This window comes from Leishmania panamensis (genome assembly GCF_000755165.1).
Source record: "Leishmania panamensis strain MHOM/PA/94/PSC-1 chromosome 34 sequence".
Taxonomy (NCBI): domain Eukaryota; phylum Euglenozoa; class Kinetoplastea; order Trypanosomatida; family Trypanosomatidae; genus Leishmania; species Leishmania panamensis.
In genome coordinates, this window is record NC_025881.1 from 758,454 (window position 1) to 781,862 (window position 23,409).

The 23,409-nt window shown below is 54.4% G+C and overlaps 8 protein-coding genes across 8 annotated transcripts, besides 1 other annotated feature; all 8 read left to right on the plus strand.

Annotated features, from left to right (window-relative positions):
- Window positions 1–730: 730 nt before the first annotated feature.
- LPMP_341980 (hypothetical protein) lies at window positions 731–2,260 on the plus strand (the record flags this gene model as incomplete). The annotated part of the gene is made up of 1 exon (XM_010704322.1): window positions 731–2,260. One exon carries the CDS (start codon window positions 731–733, stop codon window positions 2,258–2,260), a length of 1,530 nt encoding a protein of 509 aa, XP_010702624.1.
- A 2,641-nt stretch (window positions 2,261–4,901) lies between these two features.
- Window positions 4,902–5,384: a repeat region.
- A 346-nt stretch (window positions 5,385–5,730) lies between these two features.
- Window positions 5,731–7,365, plus strand: LPMP_341990 (lipase, putative; the record flags this gene model as incomplete). Its single annotated transcript, XM_010704323.1, has 1 exon — window positions 5,731–7,365. The coding sequence occupies one exon, from the start codon at window positions 5,731–5,733 to the stop codon at window positions 7,363–7,365; it is 1,635 nt and encodes a 544-aa protein (XP_010702625.1).
- Window positions 7,366–8,074: 709 nt separating this feature from the next.
- Window positions 8,075–9,397, plus strand: LPMP_342000 (short-chain dehydrogenase/reductase, putative; the record flags this gene model as incomplete). The annotated part of the gene is made up of 1 exon (XM_010704324.1): window positions 8,075–9,397. One exon carries the CDS (start codon window positions 8,075–8,077, stop codon window positions 9,395–9,397), a length of 1,323 nt encoding a protein of 440 aa, XP_010702626.1.
- Window positions 9,398–10,788: 1,391 nt separating this feature from the next.
- On the plus strand, window positions 10,789–11,874 carry AAH (adenine aminohydrolase; the record flags this gene model as incomplete). Its single annotated transcript, XM_010704325.1, has 1 exon — window positions 10,789–11,874. The coding sequence occupies one exon, from the start codon at window positions 10,789–10,791 to the stop codon at window positions 11,872–11,874; it is 1,086 nt and encodes a 361-aa protein (XP_010702627.1).
- Window positions 11,875–14,212: 2,338 nt separating this feature from the next.
- Window positions 14,213–15,670, plus strand: LPMP_342020 (short-chain dehydrogenase/reductase, putative; the record flags this gene model as incomplete). The annotated part of the gene is made up of 1 exon (XM_010704326.1): window positions 14,213–15,670. The coding sequence occupies one exon, from the start codon at window positions 14,213–14,215 to the stop codon at window positions 15,668–15,670; it is 1,458 nt and encodes a 485-aa protein (XP_010702628.1).
- Window positions 15,671–16,781: 1,111 nt separating this feature from the next.
- On the plus strand, window positions 16,782–20,003 carry LPMP_342030 (hypothetical protein; the record flags this gene model as incomplete). Its single annotated transcript, XM_010704327.1, has 1 exon — window positions 16,782–20,003. One exon carries the CDS (start codon window positions 16,782–16,784, stop codon window positions 20,001–20,003), a length of 3,222 nt encoding a protein of 1,073 aa, XP_010702629.1.
- Window positions 20,004–20,674: 671 nt separating this feature from the next.
- On the plus strand, window positions 20,675–21,169 carry LPMP_342040 (60S ribosomal protein L12, putative; the record flags this gene model as incomplete). The annotated part of the gene is made up of 1 exon (XM_010704328.1): window positions 20,675–21,169. One exon carries the CDS (start codon window positions 20,675–20,677, stop codon window positions 21,167–21,169), a length of 495 nt encoding a protein of 164 aa, XP_010702630.1.
- Window positions 21,170–22,497: 1,328 nt separating this feature from the next.
- Window positions 22,498–23,325, plus strand: LPMP_342050 (RNA-binding protein, putative; the record flags this gene model as incomplete). Its single annotated transcript, XM_010704329.1, has 1 exon — window positions 22,498–23,325. One exon carries the CDS (start codon window positions 22,498–22,500, stop codon window positions 23,323–23,325), a length of 828 nt encoding a protein of 275 aa, XP_010702631.1.
- Between the last annotated feature and the right edge of the window lie 84 nt (window positions 23,326–23,409).

Here is a 23,409-nt window from a genome sequence, read left to right on the forward strand (position 1 = left end):
CAGCGATCGCCACGACTGGGGTACGCTTGCGTATCGCCATCAAAAGGAGGACAGCAAGCCACACACACACACACACACACACACACACACACACACACACGGGGACATAAATTCGCAAAAGGGCCACCATCAGTGCATCGCTGCCGTCTCGATTAGAGTACACCTTTTTTTTGCTTCTGTTCTCTCTTTCTAACATTTCTGTTTTCTTTTTTCGCTAACGGTTGTTGCTGCGCCTTGTCTATCGCCGCATGCCTTCGCCCTGCCCTGAAGCACTCGGAGGGGCTAGTCGTAGGATTGGATTCCTTTAGCAGTGCTGCTTGCCGGTGTCCCACGGGTTGGGCACGACTCGAAAGACTTCCGAGCGCTCTCTTTGTGAGGCCGCTGTTACTATCGACGTGGCACACGCGCGGTTTTCGTTGTCGTGTTATCTGTTCGTTCAACCCATACACACACGCGCACACCCTTGCCACGCCACGTCACAACGCACGATCACTGACCTCCCCCCTACCCATGAAAGGAGTCTCTCTACATCGTGAGCTGTTCTTCGCATTTGTTCTTTGCTGCTCCTGCCGCTTTCTCCACCATACCCTCTCTCTCTCTCTCGCTTGAGCCCTGTCCCTCTGTGTCGCCTTTGTTGCCCACTTGCCAGAGAGCCCTTTTCGCCGTTGATTGGGTGCGTGGGTGTGCATCTGATTTCTGCTCCTCTTCCTGCGCCCAACAAACGTGCACAATGCCCGCTTTCACTCCCTCTGTGCCACCGCTTTGTCCGACCCCCAGCAGTGCCAGCAGCCCCGCGGTGCTGGACGATGTCAAGCTGCAGTTCGTGACCGAGGAGGTGCGCAGGCGGTTCTCGGCCATCTCGATGACGGACATGCTCGCGGTACTGAGCAAGCTTCTGACGGATTCGCGCATCTGCAAGTGCGCTGAGGAGCAAACCGGCGGTGCCGTGAAGAGCGACATTCACAGCTTTCCTCTTGCGCTGCAGCTGAAGCCAACCAGCGCAAGTACTCACGGTGGAGGGAAAGCGATCAGTCACCTTCAGCAGCAGGCTAGCTTGAGCTCCTCCACGGCGAATGAGCTGAACCTGCGGGACAAGAGCACGAGGAGCTTTGAGATGAATGGGGTACCGATGCCTAACGCGCCGGCCGCTTCGTGGCTGAGCCAGGAATGGACCACCACCGTCACCTCCATCCTGGAGAACGCGCGTCAGGATCGTGGCCCCGCCGACGTACACTGCACCGTTGTGGATAAAGTGCAGCTGTCGATCAATGAATGGTTTGCGAACGCCAGCGCTGAGACGGCAAAGAGTGAGGGACTGCATGCCGCCGCTGACCCCGCTGCTTGCGAGTCCCCTGCATGGCTTGCGACTCTGACGCAGGTGCGCCGCCTGGCTGAAGACACGTGCCGCAGTAAATATGAGGCCGTGTATCAGCGACTCTGCGCCGAGGCTGAAGACGAGGGTGATGAGGGAATGACCACGCCAGCATATGCACTGCGCGATGACGGCAGCGCTGTGGCGACCTCCTCCCTCATGACGCGACAGTCGGTGCATCGTACCGCGACCGGACCCGTCGGCATACCGCCCTTCTCCCTTGTGATACAGTGCGGACGCGATGGAAGCGGAACGGAGGTAACAACGCCACCCCTCAGCATTGACCTTGACGCGCGCAACAGCGACACCTGCAGCAGCACCTCGGAGAGGAACAGCGCTTCTTTCGTCGTCGGCTGCGAGTGGTTTCAGTGGGTCTTTCTTCTCCAAAGTCCGCTGGCGTGTGGGAGTGGGCCTTACCCTGAACCAGAAGACGGCGGGGATGTCGAAGCCGTCGCAGCAGAGCAGCAGAGGTGGCTACAACGGCACTGCGCCGTGCAGCTTCTGTACCCCTCCAAGGCCGGTTTCTCTGACGGCTCGGATGGGTCTTCGGGCCTGCGTTCTGCCGAGGCCGAGTATGATCTGAGTGAGCCGCGCGTCGTGCTCTCCTCGCTGCTTGGGGTGGCCATGCGCGTATGGTGCCGTCGCCACCCGCACATCGTCGCGCAAGTGCGTCGGCTGGAGGAGGACACCCACCCATGGCGCGTCCACGACGGCTCTCTCTTTTGGTCCGCGTGGCCCCTCAGATGTCCGGGAGCGCAGGGTGGGTGTGGGCCTGCTGCGGCGGGCGGCTCGATGCCAGTCCCGCTCCTCCCGGGCGAGTGCTTCGCGCACGAACCGGACGCCGAGGACGACGACTCAGTGGTGGACCTTCTTCCTGCCGCGCGGTAGAAAGCGCCGCCGCGTGTTCCTTTCTTTTTTTCGTGCGGCGGGGGCGGGGGGGCGGCGGCCGTCGCCGCTGGCGTTGGCCCAGGGCGAGGGGGGCGCGCTGGGCCGGGCCCCAAGCGGCCCCGCGCGCGGCCCCGCGGGGCTTTCCGAAGAGCGGACCAGGGTGGGGGAAAAGAGGAAGCTTCCCCGGCCTATGGATTTTTCACCGAGATAAACGACAGCGTGGAAACCCTGTCCCCTGCCGCGTCGCAGTCGCCGAAAGATAGTTAAGTGCTGTGATGGGAAGGGGTCTCAAAAAATGTTGAGTAAATACGCACTGATCACTCGCAACTGGACTTGTGCTTCGCAGAGGGCGCCGTCAAAGCTAAATTTACAGGCAAGCACGTGTGAAACACTGACACCCTCATCTGCCGCGTCACCTTCATAGCACAGCTGCCGCGCTGCAGAGCACTACTTTGCCTTATAAAAAACCAACACTGAAGATCCTCTTCGCTGACCTGTGCTTTCGCAGGTTAACCCGAACACTTACTGACAATTTGTTCCCAAGTGAGAAGAAGAAAAAAAAAACCCGATTTGGGGAAAGTGTTATATGCGCTTTCATCTGATGCTTTGCTATTTGTTGTGCTTAACGCACCTCTGTTGGACAGTCGTGTGGAAGGCCAAGCACTCAATTGTAGCCACAGGTGTTAGTTCGTGAAATACCTGTTTCAGCTGTAGTGTTCACTGGCAGATCGTTTCTCTCTTCTCTGTACCTAGAGCAATAGGCAGGATAGCCTTAGTCTAATGTCACAAAGACTGTCCCTTTGGTTTTGACTGGGCGAGATATAGTCAACGGTACAAACTGTTATATTTCTTTTTTCTTCGTGCATGTATTCTCTAATGGGTAAAGGGGCTAATCCATTTGCATTTTTTTTCTTGTTAGCTTCTTGCATTTCGATTGCTTATAAAGTTATTCTGAATGCAAGGTCGCAACACACCTCACCTCAAGAACAGTGCTAGCGGCACTACGTTACTTTTTCCCTTAGGCCAGAAACATGTGATAAAGGTGTGCGTTGCAGTGGTTTTGTTGGCTGCATTCCTGACAGTAGCGTATCCTCGATTCCTTGTGCGTCTTTTTTTTTTTCTACTTGCAAACCAGATCTTTGACCCAAATCAGCTCAGCAGATTCAAGCGTGGTTCTTTGTTATGAACGGAAGAGCTTTATACTGTGTGTTCTACATCATTAATGGGTTCCTGTTGTGTGTTCTTTATCTCTGCGAGGATCCTTGCAACACTAGCGAAAGGGCAGAATAACAGCACAGGCATCGACTTCCTCGCCACATAAAGCTTACTTCAACGTCCTTGCTTGCCAATAAGAGCTGACTATACTGTCTCCCTTTATTAGAACCTGGTGAAGTTAATCTACTCAGTTGCCGGGCGCGTTTTCACGAGATGCGTTGAGTTGGTGTGCTTCGCGAAAGAGGAAACCTAATCTGAGTTGGCTTGTCTTGGAGGCTTGAGCTTCTTTTTTTTTTCTGCATGTTCGCGCGGCGACACGAACCAGAAGCAACTGCTCGGGATTTCAGCCGAATTCATTTTTCTGTGACTCCTACTTGAAGCGCCTTGCACTAGGGGGGTTTCTTCTCCCGCCACTCAGACATGCACACTTGAAAGCGGTAGCTTCTCGAATGTAGAGCTCTGGACGCACTAAACTCAGTTGTTATCATTTGATAACTCCCGGGCCTCTGTGGAAGTTACATGTGGCGACTCTAAAACTTCATTGTCGCTCAACTATTCATATGTATCTAAGACATCGATCAAACTTTCCAACTAACCTCTTTTTCTTCAGTTTGCGAATTCGTTCCATGGCTCTTTGAAGGGCCATGACCGTAAAGATTCTACCCTGTAGGCTTCAGATTGCCTGATTCTTAGCTTCAGTGTCATACTTTTCATGCTCGACAAATCAAAGTCACTTCCTCTGTTTATTAGCTCGCTTCGTTTTTCACTTTCGTTTACTCAGGCTACTATCCAGCATGCATTTTTTTTTTTTGCCTCGTGACTTCGCTCGATGTTTCTTCGCGCTTGTGAAAGAGTCAGCTGACACAGTGATGTCTTTTAAAGCATATGACAAGAATGACAGAAGGAGGGATGATCGAAAAACAATAGGGTGCCTGGGGAAGAGTCAAGTTATTCTCTTCCATTCCCATGGAATGCCTCACCAACCGTTTAGCTTCTCCTTGCCGCATTTTTTTTTGCTTTATCTTCATTTCAGATCTCGAAGAATAACGTCACTGCGGGCATATGCTTCTCACCAAAATTGCCACCTTGACTACCCATCACGAGAAGGATCCATGGTTAACAGGACGAAGCAATATGTAAGTCTACCTACTCGTAAGTAATCTTACTTGAAGATGACTTGAAAGCAGCACATCTCTTAATTACAGCTTCTTCAGCGCTGGAGGTATCAATAGTACCACAACAGGAATATCAGGCGAGTTTACTCTTCCGTAGAAATAGAAAGGACATCAAAGAAAAAGAGTTTGGAACATCTATTGGACTACAGCATGCTTATCGTTGGTTATCATTCTCTTCTTTCATTATTTTTCTCTTCTGTTGTAGTCGAGCCCTCTTGATAGCAGGACACGCCGCAGCGCGGCATCGAAGGGCCCAGCAGCCTCCCTGCCCCTGCCAGCACCGAGCCGCCTTTGGTGCTGACAGGCTCTAGCACCGACGACGCTGGAAAGCCAGAGCGATGCATCGCTGCTGATGTCGGCGGCCAGGCCCCGGGCGGCGCTGCGTCGGCGAAACCTGCAGCGGTGAGCATGCTTGTGCCATCCATGTGATAGGCAGGGTGCCCGCGTGGACCGAGCGTACCTCGCCCGGCTGCGGCTGCCCACTGGTGTGGGGGACCGGAGCCGCCCCCGGGGAGGGGGTGCACCAGGTGGCGGCCGGCACAACGGGAGCGGCTGTGGGTCGACCAGCGGTGTGTGTGTGTGTGCGTGTAGAGCTTGAGACAGGGGCCATGCTTGGATGGCTGAGTCGGTGCATTGCTGTGACGCGTCTTTGCAGCTGCTTCGCGCGACGCAGTGGGGGACCCGTGGCAGGCCTGGTAGAACGAAGCTGAAAGCGTGTTCTACGAAGGAATGGAACCATTTACACACGCAGAATGTCTTTGTAGTTCAAAAGCTCTGTATTTATGTTGTTTGTTACATGTGCGTCGTGTTTACTCTTTCTCTGTCAGCTAACAATCTTGGCTTGAGGCACATGAAATGAAAGGCTTTGAAAGAAGGCATTACCTATTAGCTTTGACCCCTTTCCTGCAAGTTCCTAGGTGGATGAGTGATAGCTTATTAGGCGTCGCTATACCAAAGTTTTTTTATCTCCTACACTTAGTCATGTTTTCCTTCCCTGGCTTTCATCTTCTACTCAACACTCTTAAAAGGAAAACATGTGGTGATTTATATTAACAAGGTTTTAAGCTATAGCATGTACATATGTCGCTTCGACTTGAGTCCATTCGAGCGTACCGCGAGCTTTATCGCGCTGCTTCACGGTCAGCACGGGAATGTGCGCTGTATAATAGTTCAGGTTTACTGAGCTACGTCTCACAGCGTTTTGGGCAGGAAGCAGACAAGCAGAATCGCCAACTTGAAAATGCTCTGCGAGCATTGGAGCGACACTTCAGTGATCAGGGAAGGAAAAAACGACGCTGTGCGGGGGCGGGCCGCGCTCAAGCCAAGTTACTAGAGCGGTACCAAAGGCACATCTCCATGGAAATTGATCGTACTCGTATCCTTGCTAAGGCGCTCTATATGGCGCCAGGCAATGTGCAACTGACATCAGTGCTTCAGGTCCTATCCGCAGGTGCCGGGAACCGCTCGTATCAGCAAATGATGGAGTCTAGCATTCTCTCGTTTCTTGAGCATGAAACTAAGAAAACTTCTCGCAGTGAGGTTGCAGAGGACATGACTAGCGAGCGTCAAAATCGAATTATGCTGCAGGCACTCTTACCATATGCGGAGCGGCTGCTACTTGTCCATCGTACGGCTGTGGGTGAGCAAAATCGGGTAAGCTCACTGATTTATCTAACGCCTTGGCAAGTGACCGATTCAATAGTTGGCAATCGAAGTGGCGTGTCTGCCGTGCATCTACGCCTTGGTCGTGATCACTTAGTGGTTGAAGTGGATGAGACTTACAACAAGCAAGTGGTGTACATTTGCTGTACCCGGCAGGATGGGGGCGACTCGGGTAGTTACGAGTGGACGCAGGAAGTAGAACGTGTGGAGATCAGCGAAAGTGAGGAGGTTCAGAAGACGATGTTTCACAGCCAGTACCTATTAATGGCAACTCGCATTTGTGATGCTCTTCTGCACGACTCTCCGCTACATCCTACGCGCAGCACCGTCGTGATTGGCCACGCGGTTGGCGGGGCAGTAGGCTTGGTGTTGTCACTTTTGCTTACTCAACGGGGATTCGAGGTGTCGAACACGATCTCTCTCGGCGCACCAAAATCCTTACAGGGGACACTGGAGCGCTACGTTGCGGCAATTAATCCAATTCGGGTAGTGCTAGCGGGCGACCCGCTAGTTGAACTTCCTATCACGGGTGCCGAAGGGGCATCCTTTGTCCACATTGGCGAGATTCTCCTCCTGTCGCCGGCAAATCTGTCAAGCGATTCCTCAGCCCCAGCAGATACGTCTGAATCCGAGGCTGACGGAAAAGTTATATGTGGTGCCCCATCCTCACCTGATGACACTTTTACAGCCAAGTCTCTTAGCGCTATGATGGCCGACTCAGATGACGTTACTTTCACGAGTGACTGCGCTGATGCCCCTTCCGCAGCTATATCAGTTTCTTCAAGCAAGGTAGGTGAGGCGTACGCTGAAGAAGACAGCGATGAAGAGGGACTGCCTGAAATACTGCGTGTTGCTGCGCAGAGATATAGCGGTCACTTTTTGGTGGAGCATTACGTGCGGCATTTGCAAGATCCGTCGGTGGAGCTGACGTACGCCGAGGGGGATGAGGTATGGGATGAGGGAGACTACGAAAAGCTAAAGCGAAGCAGTGCTCGAGAGCCGCCAATAACGTCTGAAGAGCGTCGCATTCGTGACCTTCGTGGGCCACTGTGAACCTCTCCATTACAAGGCTTGCCAGATAGGCTCTTTGCTCTGCCTCTTTGATTGTTGTGCGTGTGGGTGTGTGGTAATGTTGTTCTGCAGATTCCGGCTGTGCGTCAGGTCTGTAGGATGGGGCGCTGCAGTGGAGAGGGACGATCTTAAATTGGAAGGACGTGATGACTGATCCTTTTTTTTCCCTTTCTCACATAGTAGACTTTGGCTACAGCCGCAGACATCACCCTCGCTGCAAATGGTAGAGTAAAGCCAAATGTAACCGCAGAGGAGCGCTTGTCTGAAGCCAGCGGGACGTACCGACACACATTTCCTCACAATCTGATGTCGACGTCGGCTGATCACTTTTGGCGTGCCTTGCGTGGCTTTGTGCGACTTCGCGGAAGGAGCGTACAGAATTCTGTTTTTCTGGTACAGCCTCCCACTAACTGAGAGCGCCCGCGAAGGCGAACTTGACCTTGCAATCACCTCTGGTCCGACAGTCATTCTCCCTTCATTTTTGTTTCTTGTCCATTGCTACTCTTAATACTCGTTTACAAACATAATACACGCACGCACCAATCCCTTCCTTCTTTGAGACATGTTCGATGCACCTCGACTAACCTCTCTCGTCTTTCATCCCATCGATCAGCAGCAGACCCACGAAGTTCACTCCACAACTGCACCACGTTGTTTTTCTATCGAAGTCTGAAGAGAAACAGGCAAGAAAATGAAGTTTGGATACAAGAGCGAGTCGAACGCCTTTTTCTTGGGTGCGGCGACTGTTGCTGTTTGCCTCTTCATTCCCCGGCGCTACCTCGCTGCCGCCATTCCATTGTGGATTCTGGCAAGCCGTCTGGTGGCGCGAGGTGCCATGAATCACGCGCGCCCCGTGACGGATGCGGACACTGCGGACAGGCAGGCGCAGTCCCGCTTCGTGCTTTCGCACGACATGCCTCTGACGAAGCGTCCAGTGGCGATCGTGACTGGAACGAACAGTGGGATCGGGTACTGGACTGCTGTGGGGCTGGCGGTGGAAGGCTACGAGGTTGTGGTGACTTGCCGGTCGGCTGTACTGACGCAGCAGACCGCCGAGCGGATTCGGCAGGAGGCGGAGCGCTGCCGTAATGCGCATCCGCAGCGGTACGCGCACTCGCCGGCGTCGATTCTCGTGGAGGGACACCTGCCTCTGGAGTGCGAGGACTTCGACAGTGCGCGCACGCTTGCAGAGTGGGTGACAAAGAAGTACGCAAAGCGTAACGTGCAGGTGCTGGTGAACAACGCAGGCGGCATGCGCAAGGAGCTGACCTTCTCTCAATATCATCCGAACTTGGAGTTGCACACTGCCATGAACTTTCTCGGGCCACTTCTGCTGACGGAGTTGTTGCTGCCTGTGCTGGAGAAGAACGGTGGCCGTGTTGTGTATGTTGCTAGTGAGGCGCACCGCTTTCCACAGACTCTTCTTCTTTCCAGTAGCTTCAGCGCGTGGAAGACGGTCAAGGCATTCCCCAAATGCAACTGCCTCATTGGGGGAAAGTTACTTAACGCGCTGAAGGAGGTCAATCAGGGTGCTGGCAAGTCGAGTGGTCCGCTTCAGGCTTCTTCGACGCGGCAGGCCTTTGTCCGCTACGGTACCAGCAAGCTGCTGAATACTTACCACGCCCATGTGATCGCGCGCCGCTACCGTGATGTGAAGGACGAGGCTCACCGTGTGTACGCCTGCTCGCTGCACCCCGGCTGTGTCGCCACCAATTTCTCTCGAGATATCCTCAGCAGCTTTGTGAATTCCATTTTTGCATGGATGTCGCTGCTGTTCTTAAAGACTGCAGAGGAGGGTGCACAGACGTCGCTGCATTGCGCCATGTGTCCGCGCGAGGAGCTGGAGCTGGTGTCGCCGTCTGGTGAGAAGCCAACTTCGAGCGCGGATGCGGTGAGTCCGTACTTCGTGGAGTGCGCAGACCAGACGACGAGCATGCTGCGTGCGTATGGCTGGGATGTGAGTGAGGCGGAGGCGATTTTGCAATGGGGTCGGCAGCAGGTTGGCCTCGCTTAAGACGTGGGGGGGTTGCTGCAGCAAAGGAGAAATCCAGCCCACCTCCTTACCCAGGGTCAAGAAAATGTATGAGAGCTTGGCGGCGGCGTCTCGAGCATGATATATCTTACTGTCTTGTGTATTATCAAGTGATGGTGGCAAACATTCTGCGTTGTGATGCTCTAGGTTTGTTTGCTCATCTCTTCCGCCTCTCCTCCTCATACTGCATTTTCGTTGTGCCTGCGTTCGTGTCATATTTGCGCTATTGGCGCCGCGTAGCTTGCTCTATATCCTCCCTACATATCATGTGCTGGGGTCAAATGCTTTTTTTTTTCCTTTTAGCCCTGCGAATTTACAAACGTGACCCCAAGGGGATTGCTTGCTCTATTTCTACTGAGCCTCTTTTCCCGATTATTGCGTTTGGCGTTCTCGCCCTCTTTTGTCGGCAATCGCCCCTCTCCTCGCCTCGCCTCTTCCACGTGTGCCTTTCGAATACGACTTTCCTCCTGTGTTTGAGCGTTCACTGAGAGGAGGGGTGGGGTGGGGTGGGGTGAATCGACGAAGGCGGGCGATTTCTAGTCGTGCGTCGCTCTTCCTCGCAGCGTCCTTTTTCTTTATACCGCGTGTGTTGTCATGACATGCGAAGGACCGGACGATCAACAACAACAGCAACAACAAAAAGGAAAAATGGCCTGTGGAATAGTGTGGAGGCGAGCGCCTTTCCTGTGCTGACGTTGGTGTGACACTCACTCCAGCGTCATCACCGATCAGCGACTTTTCAAGCGTCTAGAGAATGTCCTTCTCCTTTCCTAACTGCGTTTCGGCAGGCAGACACACACGCTGCAAATCTAGTTGCCACCTGTGCTCGCGTACCCATCACTCCCCGCAGCTGGCGTGACCGTGCCTTCCAACTCTCCAGCGGCAATCACCTTTTCCTCGCCGATTTCCTCCCTAACTTCAACTCTTTCCTCTTGTGCGCCCTCTTATACCTCTCTCCCTCATCTACCTACACGCGCGCGTGCGCACATGAGTGAGACGGGTGGCTACAACGGTGGCACGCAGTTGCGCTTTATTGCGAAGTGAAGGTACCTTCAGTGGCTCTTCCCAACTCACGCACAGACAGCCACACTCACATACACGCTTTGTTAGCGGAGAACTGATACGAGTGATGACTTTGGGACTGCTTTTTCGTGAAGTCGGCGTCCCTTTTTGAAGTTCTTATTTGCTGAAGATATAAAAAGGCTGGAAGAGGAGGGAAGAGGAGGTGTCTTTTGTCTTGTACGTTCTTAGCGGAGCTCTTCAGCGCACGCTCTATACGTCCCCTGTTGTTCCTCCATCAGAAGTGTTGGCCCTCCCCTCCTTTACGTGGAACTGAAGGATCTTAGCAGTCACACTTGTACAGAAGCGCGCCAATGATGGCGGATGTAGCCCTTCTCCATCACCTCATCGAGGTTTTGCCCAAGGCAGAGCTGCACGTGCACATTGAGGGAACGCTGAGCCCAGAACTGCTCTTTGAGCTTGCGAAGAGGAACGGGGTGCAGCTTCCGTACAAGACAGTGGAGGAGGTCCGTGCAGCCTATAACTTCGCTGATCTGCAGTCCTTTCTCAACCTCTATTATGAAGGCATGTCTGTCCTCATCACTGAGGATGACTTTGCCGACCTGGCGTATGCCTACACCCGTACGATGCACGAGAGCTGCATCTGTCACGCTGAGCCCTTTTTCGACCCTCAAGGCCACCTCAGCCGCGGCATTACGTTTCGCGTGCTCTATGACGGAATCACAAAAGGATTTCGCCGCGGTGAGGCTGAGTTTGGAGTCAGTGTCGCGCTCATCTTTAGCTTCCTTCGTCATCTACCCGAGGAGGAGTGCTTGGCGCTCGTGCGCGATGACATGCACCCCGACAACGGCCAGTACATCCGTGAGTTGTTCGCAGCGAAGGCGTTTGTGGCGGTGGGGCTGGACTCTTCAGAAATGAGCCACCCACCGGAGAAGTTTGCACGGCTCTACCGCTACTGCCGCAACGAGCTGAAGGTACCGTTCCTTGTGGCGCACGCGGGTGAGGAAGGCCCGCCGATGTATGTGCAGGATGCGATGAGGATGCTGGCTGTGGACCGCATTGATCACGGTGTGGCCGCCCATCTGGACCTGACTCTGTGCAAGGATCTGCGTGAGAAGAAAATCCCGCTGACTGTGTGCCCGACGTCGAACGTAGCCCTCAAGGTATTCAAGGACCGCGCGGCGTGTGGCACTGTCGTGATGGACCTCATTTTGAAAGAAGGGCTTTGCATCACCATTAACTCGGATGATCCGGCCTACTTTGGCGGCGACGTACGGGAGAGTTTCCGTATTCTTGCCGAGACGGGTCGACTTACACCAGCCACGCTGAAGCAGCTCGTGCTTAATTCGTTCCACAGCAGCTTCATTACCGAAGAGCGCAAGCGCACATACGAGGAAAGGGTAGAGAAGGTCTTCAAAGGCGTGTGCGGAGGCGCATGAGTGATGCCGTTGGAGGGGGGGGGTATGAGCCATGGAGGGTGGAACAAGCAGTGACGACCAGAGGATTCTCCTTTGTGTTGCTCTTTCAGCTCTTTGTACGGGCACCTGGCGTACTGTCACCTTTCACATATCTCATCGCTCTTATCACTCTCTTTTCCGTTGGGGATTCTCCACGCATACCGCGATACACATTCAAGTGAGGGCACCTGGCCTTTGTTTTTTGTTTGTTGTGGTCTTTTTGGGCCTTACGCTGTTTTTGTTTTCACTTTCGCGGCTTCTTTTTATTGTTCCATTCCCCTCAGTTTTCCTTGTATCAATTGCTTTGGTCCTTCGCGTAATGGTTTCCCCTTTCTCTCCCACTCTGCCTGTTTCTTCTTGTTCTTACTTTCGAATCTTCCAATGGCGGACTAAAATAAGCGACAGTGAGGCCCAATTTCCAACCGACATTGCCTTTTTCTTTTTTTTTTCCCCTTTCCCTTTCCGTTTCGTGCGAGAGAAGACGAACGCACATGTGCCCCCCTTTTTTCCTCTTGACGCGTCAGCTTTTGTGGTGCACATGAAGAAAAAAGAGAGTCTCTTCGACGTCTCTCTTTGTTGGCCTTCCTTCCCTCTAGTCATCCACACGCGTGGCTATTTTTCATACACACACACACCCACCCACCCACACACGCACACGTACGTACATACATACGTCTGTCTGTCTGTATATATATGTATGTACATGTGTGTGGGTGTATGTGTGTGTGTGTGTGTGCATATGCATGTTTATTTTTGATGCTCATGCAGAGTTATGCAGACATACACCGAGACACAAGGTTTTTGTCAAACGTGCTTGGGTTTTCTATCGAGCTACTCAACGAAATATGAAGGCATGGGAAGGGCCTGAAACAGAGGGAAAAGAAAAGAATAAGACGTCACTAGCAAAGAGACAGATCAGAAAATGCTCAAGGAACGGTGTTAACATGAGTCTATCGGACGCTTTCCCCGCGCATTGCATTGGAGTTGTAACTGGTAGTGCCGTCACTCTGGTCCTGCGTGTCCCCTTTCAGCGCTCTCTCTTCGCCCTTGCTGCTACTTCCGTTTTGATTGGTTCTTCTTTTCTCCTTCTTCATAAACAGTAAATGCCCCTGAATCTATGTTTACGTGTGTAGTGGCGTACACGGGTAGGCCAATCCAGGTTGATGTTATCCAACGGAGCATTGTACAGGGGCCGGTGGGGGATACTCAGGGACCTGCGAGTGCTTGAGTAATTTGCTCCTCCCTCACCTCTGCTAGTCATCCTATTTTGTTGTGGGTACTGCCACTCTTGTCTTTTCCCTGTTACTGTGAACTTATCTCTTTCTTTTCTCTCTGCAATCTTGCTTCTCAAATGATGTAGGATTTCTCTTGTCCTTGATTCATCATGTGACTCTACGCGTGCAACGACATAGTCGGGGAAGGCACAAATAAGAAGTGCAGCGAACAACGTTGACACAAACAAAGTAGAGGCACGGGGACTCGTGCTGTTTTTGTTGTTCTCAGGATGTTACTGTGAAATAAAAGTGACACAAATGAGGACGACGGTGTGCCTTGTCATTCTCTCGGCTCTTGTGTTTCTGCATGCGCACCAGCACAGCACCACTCGCTGACGTAAGGCCACTTCGTCCAGACACACCCACTAAACCGAGACAAAGCGAGCTCTTTGCTTTTGTGCTTAGTCCCTCTTTGAGTTTCTGTTCAGTGACTATCTTTTTTTGAGCCCTTCCCATGCGTAGATGATCTTTGGTGCAGGAGTGTACTTGCGCAATAGCAAAAAAAAAGCAAGTCCAATGCATGCTATTCATGTGACGCCTCGCTGGTCAACGCCCCTCCTCTCTCGCATTCTCCTTATGTTGTCCTACTTCTCTTTCCTTCACCACCTCTTGTGCTTCTTTTTGTGTTTCTTTCCTTTGGCATTTCCCGCTGTACATCTCCCTTTCATCTATCCGTACGCACACTACGAGTGCATACGACATCGTGGACGGGCTGTCTTCATGGGCACAGCGACAGCAGCGGCGTATTCGGCACACACCCACACACACCCACACCCGCATACCAGCACTGACTCCCGTCCTCTTTTCGCACCCACTTCATGTATGCGTATATGCGCGTACATAGTCAGTACTCTTCCCGATTGAAATAATCGATCCCATGCCGCTCAATTGCTTCTCCGAGTTCTTATAGCATATATATATATATATATTTACTTGGTTATCGTTGTCAGCTCTATGCCCTCCCAGCCACACCACACCCTCTGCCTCGCCTCACACCTACGCATCGATCGAAGAACAGGTACAACCATAGCAAATTCACCGCAAAAATGTTCCATCTTTTTGCATCCGAGGTGGCGGCGTTTGCCTCGATGGTGCTCTTTGTTCTCATGTATGGCGTCTTCTACTTCTTCGACATTGGTTGGGCTCGCGAGCCGACCGCTGTGGATGTGTTCGTGCTCATCTGTAGCTGTATCTTTGCATGTCGCACAGCAGCCAAGGGTAAGGTGTGCCAGTGGCCCTCCGGTGTGGACTTCACAAACCGCGTGGCACTCGTCGTTGGGGCCACCTCTGGCGTAGGCTACAGCACGGCGATGCAGCTCGCAGAGCACGGCTGGACCGTTGTGCTCGCAGCCCGCAACATCGATCGGCTGCTTTTTTCAAAAAAGGCTATTGATCGTTACTTGCAGAGGTGCAACGCGAAGGGTTCGGTGAAGGTGCTCGGCACCGTCGATCTGCGCTCGGATGCGTCTATCCGAGCCTATGTAAAGGACCTGGCGGCTGTAAAGGCGCAGCTGCCGGTGGGTCTCCTTATCATGGCGGCTGGCGCGATGCATCGGCATCTGCACTTTGTCGGCGAGCTGGAGGAGTTGAGAATAGGCAAAGCGTCCGTCGCGGCATCGTCCACGGCCTGGCGCTCGATCGAGTGCATGATCGCCGCAAATGCAGTCGGTCCCTATTTATTCACCCAGCTGATGCTCCCTTTGTTGGATGAGACGGCAGAGAGGACGTCGGTCACGTCGCGCATCGTGAACGTGGCGTCGAGCTGCCACACCTTCCTTGGCCCTGGCCGCCAAGCTCGCTACAGCCCGGTCGAGATGATCCACGGACTTGATGAGCGAGCCGCTGAAGTGCTCCCCGGCGACGACTCTGGGGAGGCGAAGAAGGGCAAAACTGCGCGTGGCCCATATTACATTCGCGACTATAGCTGGGCCAGTTTTGTTGGTTACTATGGGCTTTCCAAGCTCTGTGTCATGTGGAACACGCGGCTCCTGGCGCGGCAGGTCGCGACGATGCGTTTCATCGAAAAGACTGCTGCGAAGACGCCTGCTCTGCGCAAACCAACAATGAATCCCAGTCCCACAGACCCTGCCCAGAACATCACTGCAACGCCAGAGACAGCCCGACAGGACCAACTCAAGATCTTCGTCGCCTGCACGCACCCCGGCATCATCACTACCTACCTCTACCGTGACATCTTCGCGCCATGGATGCTCGACTACTTATTGTACTACCCTTCCCTTGTCTTCGGAAAGACATGGTTTGAGTCCGCTCAGTCGACTCTCAAGGCAGCGGTGGAGGACACAGGCATGGTACAGGGCGGCTACTACCTCTGCAGTGGGGAGTACGGCCCGGAGAGCGGTGTTAACTGCGTCTCAGCCCACACCCAGAGTCTGACAAACATGGAAGAGTACCGCAAGTGGCTGATGGCACGAGTGGTGCCGGCACTGAAGCCGGAGAGCAGCGACACGGGCACGAGGAATCAAGACGAAGCATTTTTGCATTAAGCTGTACGGTATCGTTCCCCATATAGGCCGCAAGCAAGCTGTACTGACGTGCGATGACTCCTCCGTGCTGACGCTTGTTCCTATTGTTGCCGCGTTGACGTTGATGAGATGCGATTGACGTGGCCATACATATCAATCAAGAGAGGTTGAAGGTGTTTCGGGGAAGCTACTCAACTCTGTGAGTTGTGGTTGCCATTGTGGTGAGTGCCAGTGGGTGGCGATGAGTCCCCAAGGGCGAAAGAGAACGAAGAAAAAGGTGAGGGCGGGGAAGGAGAGACGAAGGCAAGGTGCGTAACCTGTGTGTGCGCACCTGCTTGCACCCACAGCGACAGAGACCTGCTGACGCCTAGTCCAGTGCCTTCTATTGTGCCATTGTCGTGTCGCGTGTTCGCTATCCATCAAGGCCTCAACTTCTGCTGTGAATGGAAGGGGAGGAAAGCAAAAGTTCCGCTTCCTGAAATACGCTGCTGAGAAGAGTCAAGGCCCATTTATTTTATTTGCCGATACTTTTCCTACGAAAAAAGAGGAAACAAAGCGAGTGACCGTACCCCGAAGCTGAGGTCAAAACACCAAAACAAGACATGTGGTCCACCCTTGCCCTTTTCTACTGGCTGACAATGCGCGATACAGATCACCTCAGCAGCTGCCTAGCAGTGTCACATCCGTGTGTGTGTGTGTGCCTGCCCTCTGCTTCGTTGCTTTTCTATGCGCCTCGTTGCCTGGTAATGTGTTGTGCGTTTCTTCTTTTCGTAAGAGAAAAACGAGAAAACTGCTTGGCGCAACGTATGGCTGCAAACTGGCAAATTCGCGTTCACAGGTAGGTGCGCCTATGTGTACCGCTCTTCCTGCAGATATCGCTGAACTTTGACGCCTGATGACACACTCTTGGTACAGATGCCCCGGTGCTTCTTTTTGTTTCTTTGCGCTCACGTAATTCCCTCTTTTCTACCTTCCTTTTTTTTTCGACTGGCTGCCGTTGCACTCCGTCACCATCGCGTTTCTTTACGTGCGTGAAATTCCACCCACTCCCCATCGTCTGAGTGCTCTCTTGCAAGTTCCACTCTTGTACGTGAGCGCAGCCGAGTTCCCGGCTCTTTTCTCCTTTCCTCCCATGCCTCCACCGGTATCCACAGCCCAAGCTGGAGCTGGGGAAGAGGCGCCTCTCGCAGCACCCCTGCCTTCAAATACGGCCACGGTAACAATCCCTGATGTGAGCATCCCATTGCGCCCCCCTGGTTACCCACTACCGAGCTCTACGGCAGACATGGAGGAGTCTACGGCTGTGTACTTTCGCGAGGCGCGCAACCCTTACGGAAAGCGACCCCGCTCTACTATCCTCAGCGAGGCGTCCGTGTCAGCAGCCTCCACCGTCTTGGAAATAGTGAGCGCCGAGGAGGACGTCCGCGCAGCTCTGGATGATACTGATAGGGGTAGCTTCGTCTGCGGCACCCCCCAGTCGCGACCCAGTAAGGGGGCGGCAGCGGAGGATGCTGTCACAGCGCAGTATCTTGTGCAGCTTTTCAACGAGCCGACTAGGTGTGAGCAGGACGTTTACCGCCTCGTTGATGTGGCGTACTGCCGGCGCGTCCTTGCGCAGGAAGCGGAGGAGTTCAAGATGGCCGTCTCGTCGCAGCCGTCAAAAGGATCCTCGTTGGAGGAGACCGAAGCTACAACAGCAAGGGCGAAGAGAGTTGACGAGTTCAACTCATGCCTGACAGCTGGTCAGCATCGGCGGTACCGCAGGTTTGTGCTAGAGTGGCTTCGACACCAGCCCTCCCCGTCGGTACCGCCAAACTCGGCGGAGGTGTTGAAGGTGGTACAGCAGGAGCAACGGCTGTTTCTCGAGGCACTGCGCCGAGAAGCGGTATGCCACGTGGTGCAGCTTTCCTCCGATCATCACACAACAGCGTACGCACACCTGGGGTGCACGCTGACTAGCTTTGCGCAGTATCGTCGCGTACATCAGATGCGGCAGAGACTTATTTCCTTCCTCGATGATGCCAAGACAAAAAAGAGAGAGGGGCTGCTGCTGCTGGGTAGCGCTCCGGTGGCGAGCTCTTCAGAGGCTTCCGGCGCTGCCCAGAAGGACAAAGTTGCGAGAGACGTAGCTCACGGTCCCGCCGGTGATCTGCAGGAAGACGTGTCACCCAGGGCGACATCGCTGCAGCTGTTTCAGCGACGCTTTCCGAATCTGCGTGTCCTTCAGTGGCACCTGGTGAAGCTGTACAACGCCCAGCAGAACGGCGTCGCTGCCCCCTTTCCGAATCCACAAGTTCGCAGCTTCGTAGTACCGTCAGGTGCTACCTCTGGAGCCTGTCTGCACAAACGCCACTCAGAGGCAGACAGCGCTGTCGAGGCGTCTTCTTCGGCGGCCGCAGCAGTGCACTCGTCTGCTGTTGCGCTGATGCGCCCATCGACTTACCTCTTGTTCACCTCTTTACCCCAGCACAGACGAGGTGACGACAGTGATCAGCCGGGCACAAGGGGCTGCAGTAGAGTGGCTGAGGACAACAACAGTGACAGGACAGCGTCCTCTGCCGTTTCCACCTTTGCGACCCACCTGTCTGTCGATGCCGCTGCCGCGGTGAGCCCGACACCGCTGTCCACGGCAGCACTACATGCGTACGTAGCCCACCACCTCCTTCCACGCCTGGGCTGGCAAGTGTCGAGGTATCAGGGTAAGGATGGCGAGGCAGGTGTTGACAATGAAGGCATCACGGGCGTAGTCGCGTCGGTGTCGCTCTCCATCACGTTTGAGGCGATGCTTAAGCTGTTTGTTGCTCACGTTGACACCGAGGAGCCTCGCACATCCTTTCGGATTCCTCTCCGTGTTAATGTAACGCGCAAGCCCCATTCGAACCGCACCAACAACACCACGTCCGCTCGCGCGGTGTACCACGCGCACGTGGTGGTTGGGTCGCCTGTGCCCAATGTGACGGAGAGCCGTCAAAGCATTCAGCTGGCTGCCGCTGAGTATCTGCTTTGCCAAGCCGCGAATGGCGAAGGGTCAAGGAGCGACACGGCCACGCCCAGCGGGACTCGAAATTTTCCAAGCACCATCATGGCGCCCGAAGCGGTTACTCCTGCTGCCTCCACGGTGCATCTCTCGCGCAGTACCGCCATGCCGCGCGACATCAACGCGAGGCAAGCGGCTGCACAACCAATTAAGGGTGGAGCCGGTGGCAATGCCATCAGGGTCTCTGTAGAAAACTTCCTGGAGCAGCAGGAGCCTGCCTCTGAGAGCAGTTTTCCTCTCGTTTTTCGCGTTTCAGCACCAGCTGCTGCTGGTGTCTTGAGGCTACCCAGCAACGAACCTTTACAAGGCGTTTCACCGGTGGTGATCATGGCGAAGATGGAGCACCTCAACGGCACTTCCGCGGCCGCGCCTGACGCCCGCTTGCCGTCATTGACAGTGTCGTCATCCTCGACGGACACCGAGTGTGCTGTTGCGTCGCTAGCGGAGACGGCGACTCCGTGCCGTTGGCTGCTCGAGGTGCTCTCCCCTCGAGAGATACTGCAGCTGGACTTGCTGTTCGCATGTTTTCCCAGCGCGACGGTGCATCTGCACCGCGTGCGGTTACTGGAAAAAGACGGCAGGGACGAGTCGGCAGAGACGGGAAGCAAGAGCGAGGAAGGGGAGCAACTTTGCATGGAGGTGTTGGCTGTCGAGCAGTTGACACTCCAGAGATGGTGCTTGAGCCGTCGGCATCTGCAGAGGCGGCCGGCAGAGTCGCTCATCACGACCCCGTCGCCGGCTGAGGTGCTCGCTACCTACTCGTGGGACCTGCTCTACGACACACTCACCTGGCTGCTCGACACCACGGCTCGCCGCGTAGCCTACGCGCTCGAGTTAGAGGGGGAGTGCAAAGAGGTGTCGGCCGAGGGTACCACCGCCCTCTCTGAGGAGCGCTACATGTACTTGATCTTGAACAACCACGCCAACCTAGTGAACACATGCGCAGGCACCAAGCTGTACACAAAGAAGAGGCCCGAGAACTCACCAGAGTCAGCAGACGCCACCGTTTTTACCTCCAGCTACACAGAGAGCCGCTTTGCTGTGCGTTACATGGTGCAGGATGCAGAAGAAATCTACCCCGATTACGAGCCTAAAGTCCCCATCACCTTTGAGGTCGAAAATCTGCATTTCCTCGAGAAAGATGCGCAGAGCGGCAGTGATGAGGACGGTGAGGGTGACACCAAGTCCATGGGAGACAAGGAGAAGGGAGTGAGCAAGGTAGCGTCTCGGCTCTACCGCGATCCCCACACGTGGAATGCAGAGACGATTCCTTTTACATTTCCGAGAACGCCGGCGCCCGCTTTAGCCGGGACTTGAGGTCAACTAGAGTCCCATCACGAACGCCTCGGCGAATAAGCGCCTCGCTCTTCCTTTTCTCTCCTGCTTGCTTCTTCCTCGACGGCTTCCTCTCTCTCTCTCTTACCTTCATCAAGCGTACAATCTTTGTTGAGCCGAGAGGGTTACGTGGGTGTGCTACTCACGGACATCAGCCGCAGCATAGGACGTGCGCGCGAACGATGACAAGGGAGGGGATTCGGGTTTCCTTTACGGAAGAGAGCACAGCAGACAGAAGAACGAAAAAGCGGCTGTTTGACCAAAGAGAAAGACATCATGTGAGAGGTCAACCCAATGACCCCGTATGGTATGCTGTGGCACGCAAAGAAGCTGCGAGGACAAGCACTGCTGTGGTATCCCCCTGGCAGGCTGCGCCTGCACCCCCGCTTCTCACTTCTTGCTCACTGGAGAGTCTTCCGTAGAAGGTGGCCACGTTTCAGTGGCACTGCAACTCTTCGGCGACCTTCCCTCTGTTTCTATGTTGCTCACAAACTCTTCACTCCTTCAACCCACCTGTATTTCCTCTCTCCTCTCTCTTGTCTCATACGCCGTACACACAAATTCATCAAACACAACCCTCTTAAAACAAATCATAACGGCGACGGCGTGGTGAAGGTGCACACTTTCACTTTGCTTGAGAAACATAGTTTTCCATGCCGCCGAAGTTCGATCCCAACCAGGAGATCATCGTGGTGGTGCGGGCCGTCGGCGGTGAGGTGGCTGCGACGGCTTCTCTGGCCCCGAAGGTCGGTCCCCTCGGTCTCAACGCCAAGAAGATCGGTGAGGATATCGCCAAGTGCACCAAGGACTGGAAGGGTCTGAAGGTCACTTGCGAGCTGCGCGTCAAGAACCGTGTGGCGACGGTAGTGGTGACGCCGTCCGTGGCGTCTCGCCTCATTCGCGCGCTGAAGGAGCCGCCGCGCGACCGCAAGAAGGTCAAGAACATCAAGCACAGTGGCAACATCCCGTTCTCGGAGATCGTCAAGATCGCCAAGGAGTCGCAGGCTAAGTCTATGGGTAGTGACCTCAAGGCCGTCGTGATGGAGGTGCTCGGCACGGCCGTGTCCATCGGGTGCACCGTTGACGGCGAGAGCCCGCGCGACATCCAAGCTAAGGTTCAGGAGGGCAAGCTGAAAGTCCCCAACTAGGGCGCCGTCTTGTGCGTGGGTTTCTCTTGCATGCGTGTGTACGTAGCAGTAGCTGCTGCTGCTGAGCGTGAATTTTTCTCCTTTTCGTTTCACCTTTTCTCCTTGAGCAAACAGAAAAAACCAACGAAAGAGTGTTATCAGCCAGGGCCCTATCGCTGAGGAAGATAATCAGCTCGTGAGGAATTAGAAGAAGCCCTTCCTCTTCCCCACCCTTCATTCACTGTGACCCCGTTACACTGAAGCGGCAGAGTGCAGCTGCACTGCCTCCCTCCCCTCCCTTCCCCTCCGAGAAGCCTTTCTTCGCATCGCCTCGTCTTTCGTGTGTAATGAGCGAGAGGCCCAAACGGAAATGATGTCTGTGAATCCTTGCGCATTGCGGCGCGAAGGATAACCAAAGCACGTTCATCCGAGGTTTCCTCTGGTCCTGAAGCAGGGAAGTGAGTAGCAGCTGAGGGAGAAGAAGAAGGAAGATAGCGAAGCACAGGGGAGGGTGATGATGGCTGCTGTAGAAGGAGCTGCACCTCTACTGCGTGTCAGTAGAGAGAAGGCCACAAGGAAGCGCAAAAAAAAAAGGCATGTCTATGCAACAGCACGTGTCGTTGTTACTGAAGGCGCGTAGATGAAAGGTGCCTGCTCCTTCCCACTGCCCTTTCTCTTGCTTTCTTACCTCCCTTCTGCCGCTAAAAAAAAAACATTCACACCTACAAACACATAAACGCGCTGCGGCACGTGCCTTCTTTAAACTTCCTGTGCCCCCCCCCTTCCTCCTCCCCTCTTCCCCTTCTCTACCTTATGCTTCTCTTCTCTGTCTGTCTTCACCCATTACCACCACTACATGCTGTGTGGGGGACAACTCTCTCGCTTTGCTTCACCGACTCAAATACACCAACAACAAAAACGCACACGCAGTTGGTTGTTCGTGCTCTTTTCTTGACGATTTGTTTCTTGTCACCTCTCTTTCTTTTTTAGTTTTCTTAGTCTAACAGGGCTCTTGTCTTGTGCTTGTGGCTCACTAACAAAAGCACGAACAGAGAGGAAAAGACCGCCTTCCCTCCCACTCCCTTCCCTTCCCGCTCTCTCTCTCTCTCTTCCTCGTGCGTGTGTGTCTGTGTGTGGCTCTGTGCGTGTGTGTGTGTGTGTGTCTGCGCTTGTTACTTGTGATTGCCCGCTTCCGTAGTTTATTTTTGCCATTCTGCGCGCCTTTCTGTGTGCTTGTGTGGTCGTGCTATCCTTACGTGCAGTGCTGTGGATCTTCTCTCTGTTCTCTTTTGCCGTTTTTTTTTTTGTACGGAAGAATCAAAAAAGCACTCCGTTTTAACCTCGAGAAAATGATGGAGGAGCGCCACTCGCACGGGTCGAATGACGACATTCAAAACACCGGCGATGCCGACAACTTCCGCCGCAACCAGGGCACGATCCTCTTCGTTGGCAACCTTCCGTTCCAGACCCCGTGGCAACACGTGAAGGACTACTTCCGTAACGCCGGCAAGGTGCGCTATACCGACCTCATCGCCGATCGCACCGGCCGCCCGAAGGGCTCAGCGCTGGTCACCATGATGACCGTGGAGGGTGCTGACAACGCCATTCGCATGTTTAACGAGACTGATTTCGAGGGTCGCCGGCTGATCGTGCGCAAGTTCGACGATGGCCCGCGCCCCCCGCTGGTGCAGCGGGACATGATGCCTGCCTATGGCAATGCTGCTCCTCAGAGCCGCAGCCAGTACACGGCTGGTGGCTACTACCAGGGCACTTCGGCTTCTGGTGCTGCTGCTGCTGGATACAACCGCCACAGCATGGCGGGTAGCGCCTACGGCCGTGGTGCGCCGTATCACGTCGGTGGTGCGGAGGCGGCCGAGATGAACGGTGCGGAGCCGCTGCCTAAGCCGCGCAGCCAGCAGGTGCCGGAGGTGGGCCGCAAGCTGTTCGTCTCGAATCTCCCCTTCGACTGCACGAACAGTGCTCTCCGTGAGACGTTTCAGCAGGTGGGTCTGGTCGAGCGGGCTGAGATCATCCTGGGCCGCAATGGCAAGAGCCGCGGCATGGGCATCGTCGTCATGAAGTCCGAGGATGAGGCTCAGATCGCGATTGCTGAGTTTGACGGCATCGAGATGGCGAACCGCGCTATGAACGTGCGCCTCGACAACAAGACGTTGTAGTCGCGCGCGTACACGCACTCCCACGCGCCTCTGCGAAGGGCGGAAACAGTTGTGAACTTCATCGTTCCCCTTTTTCATGGCTAG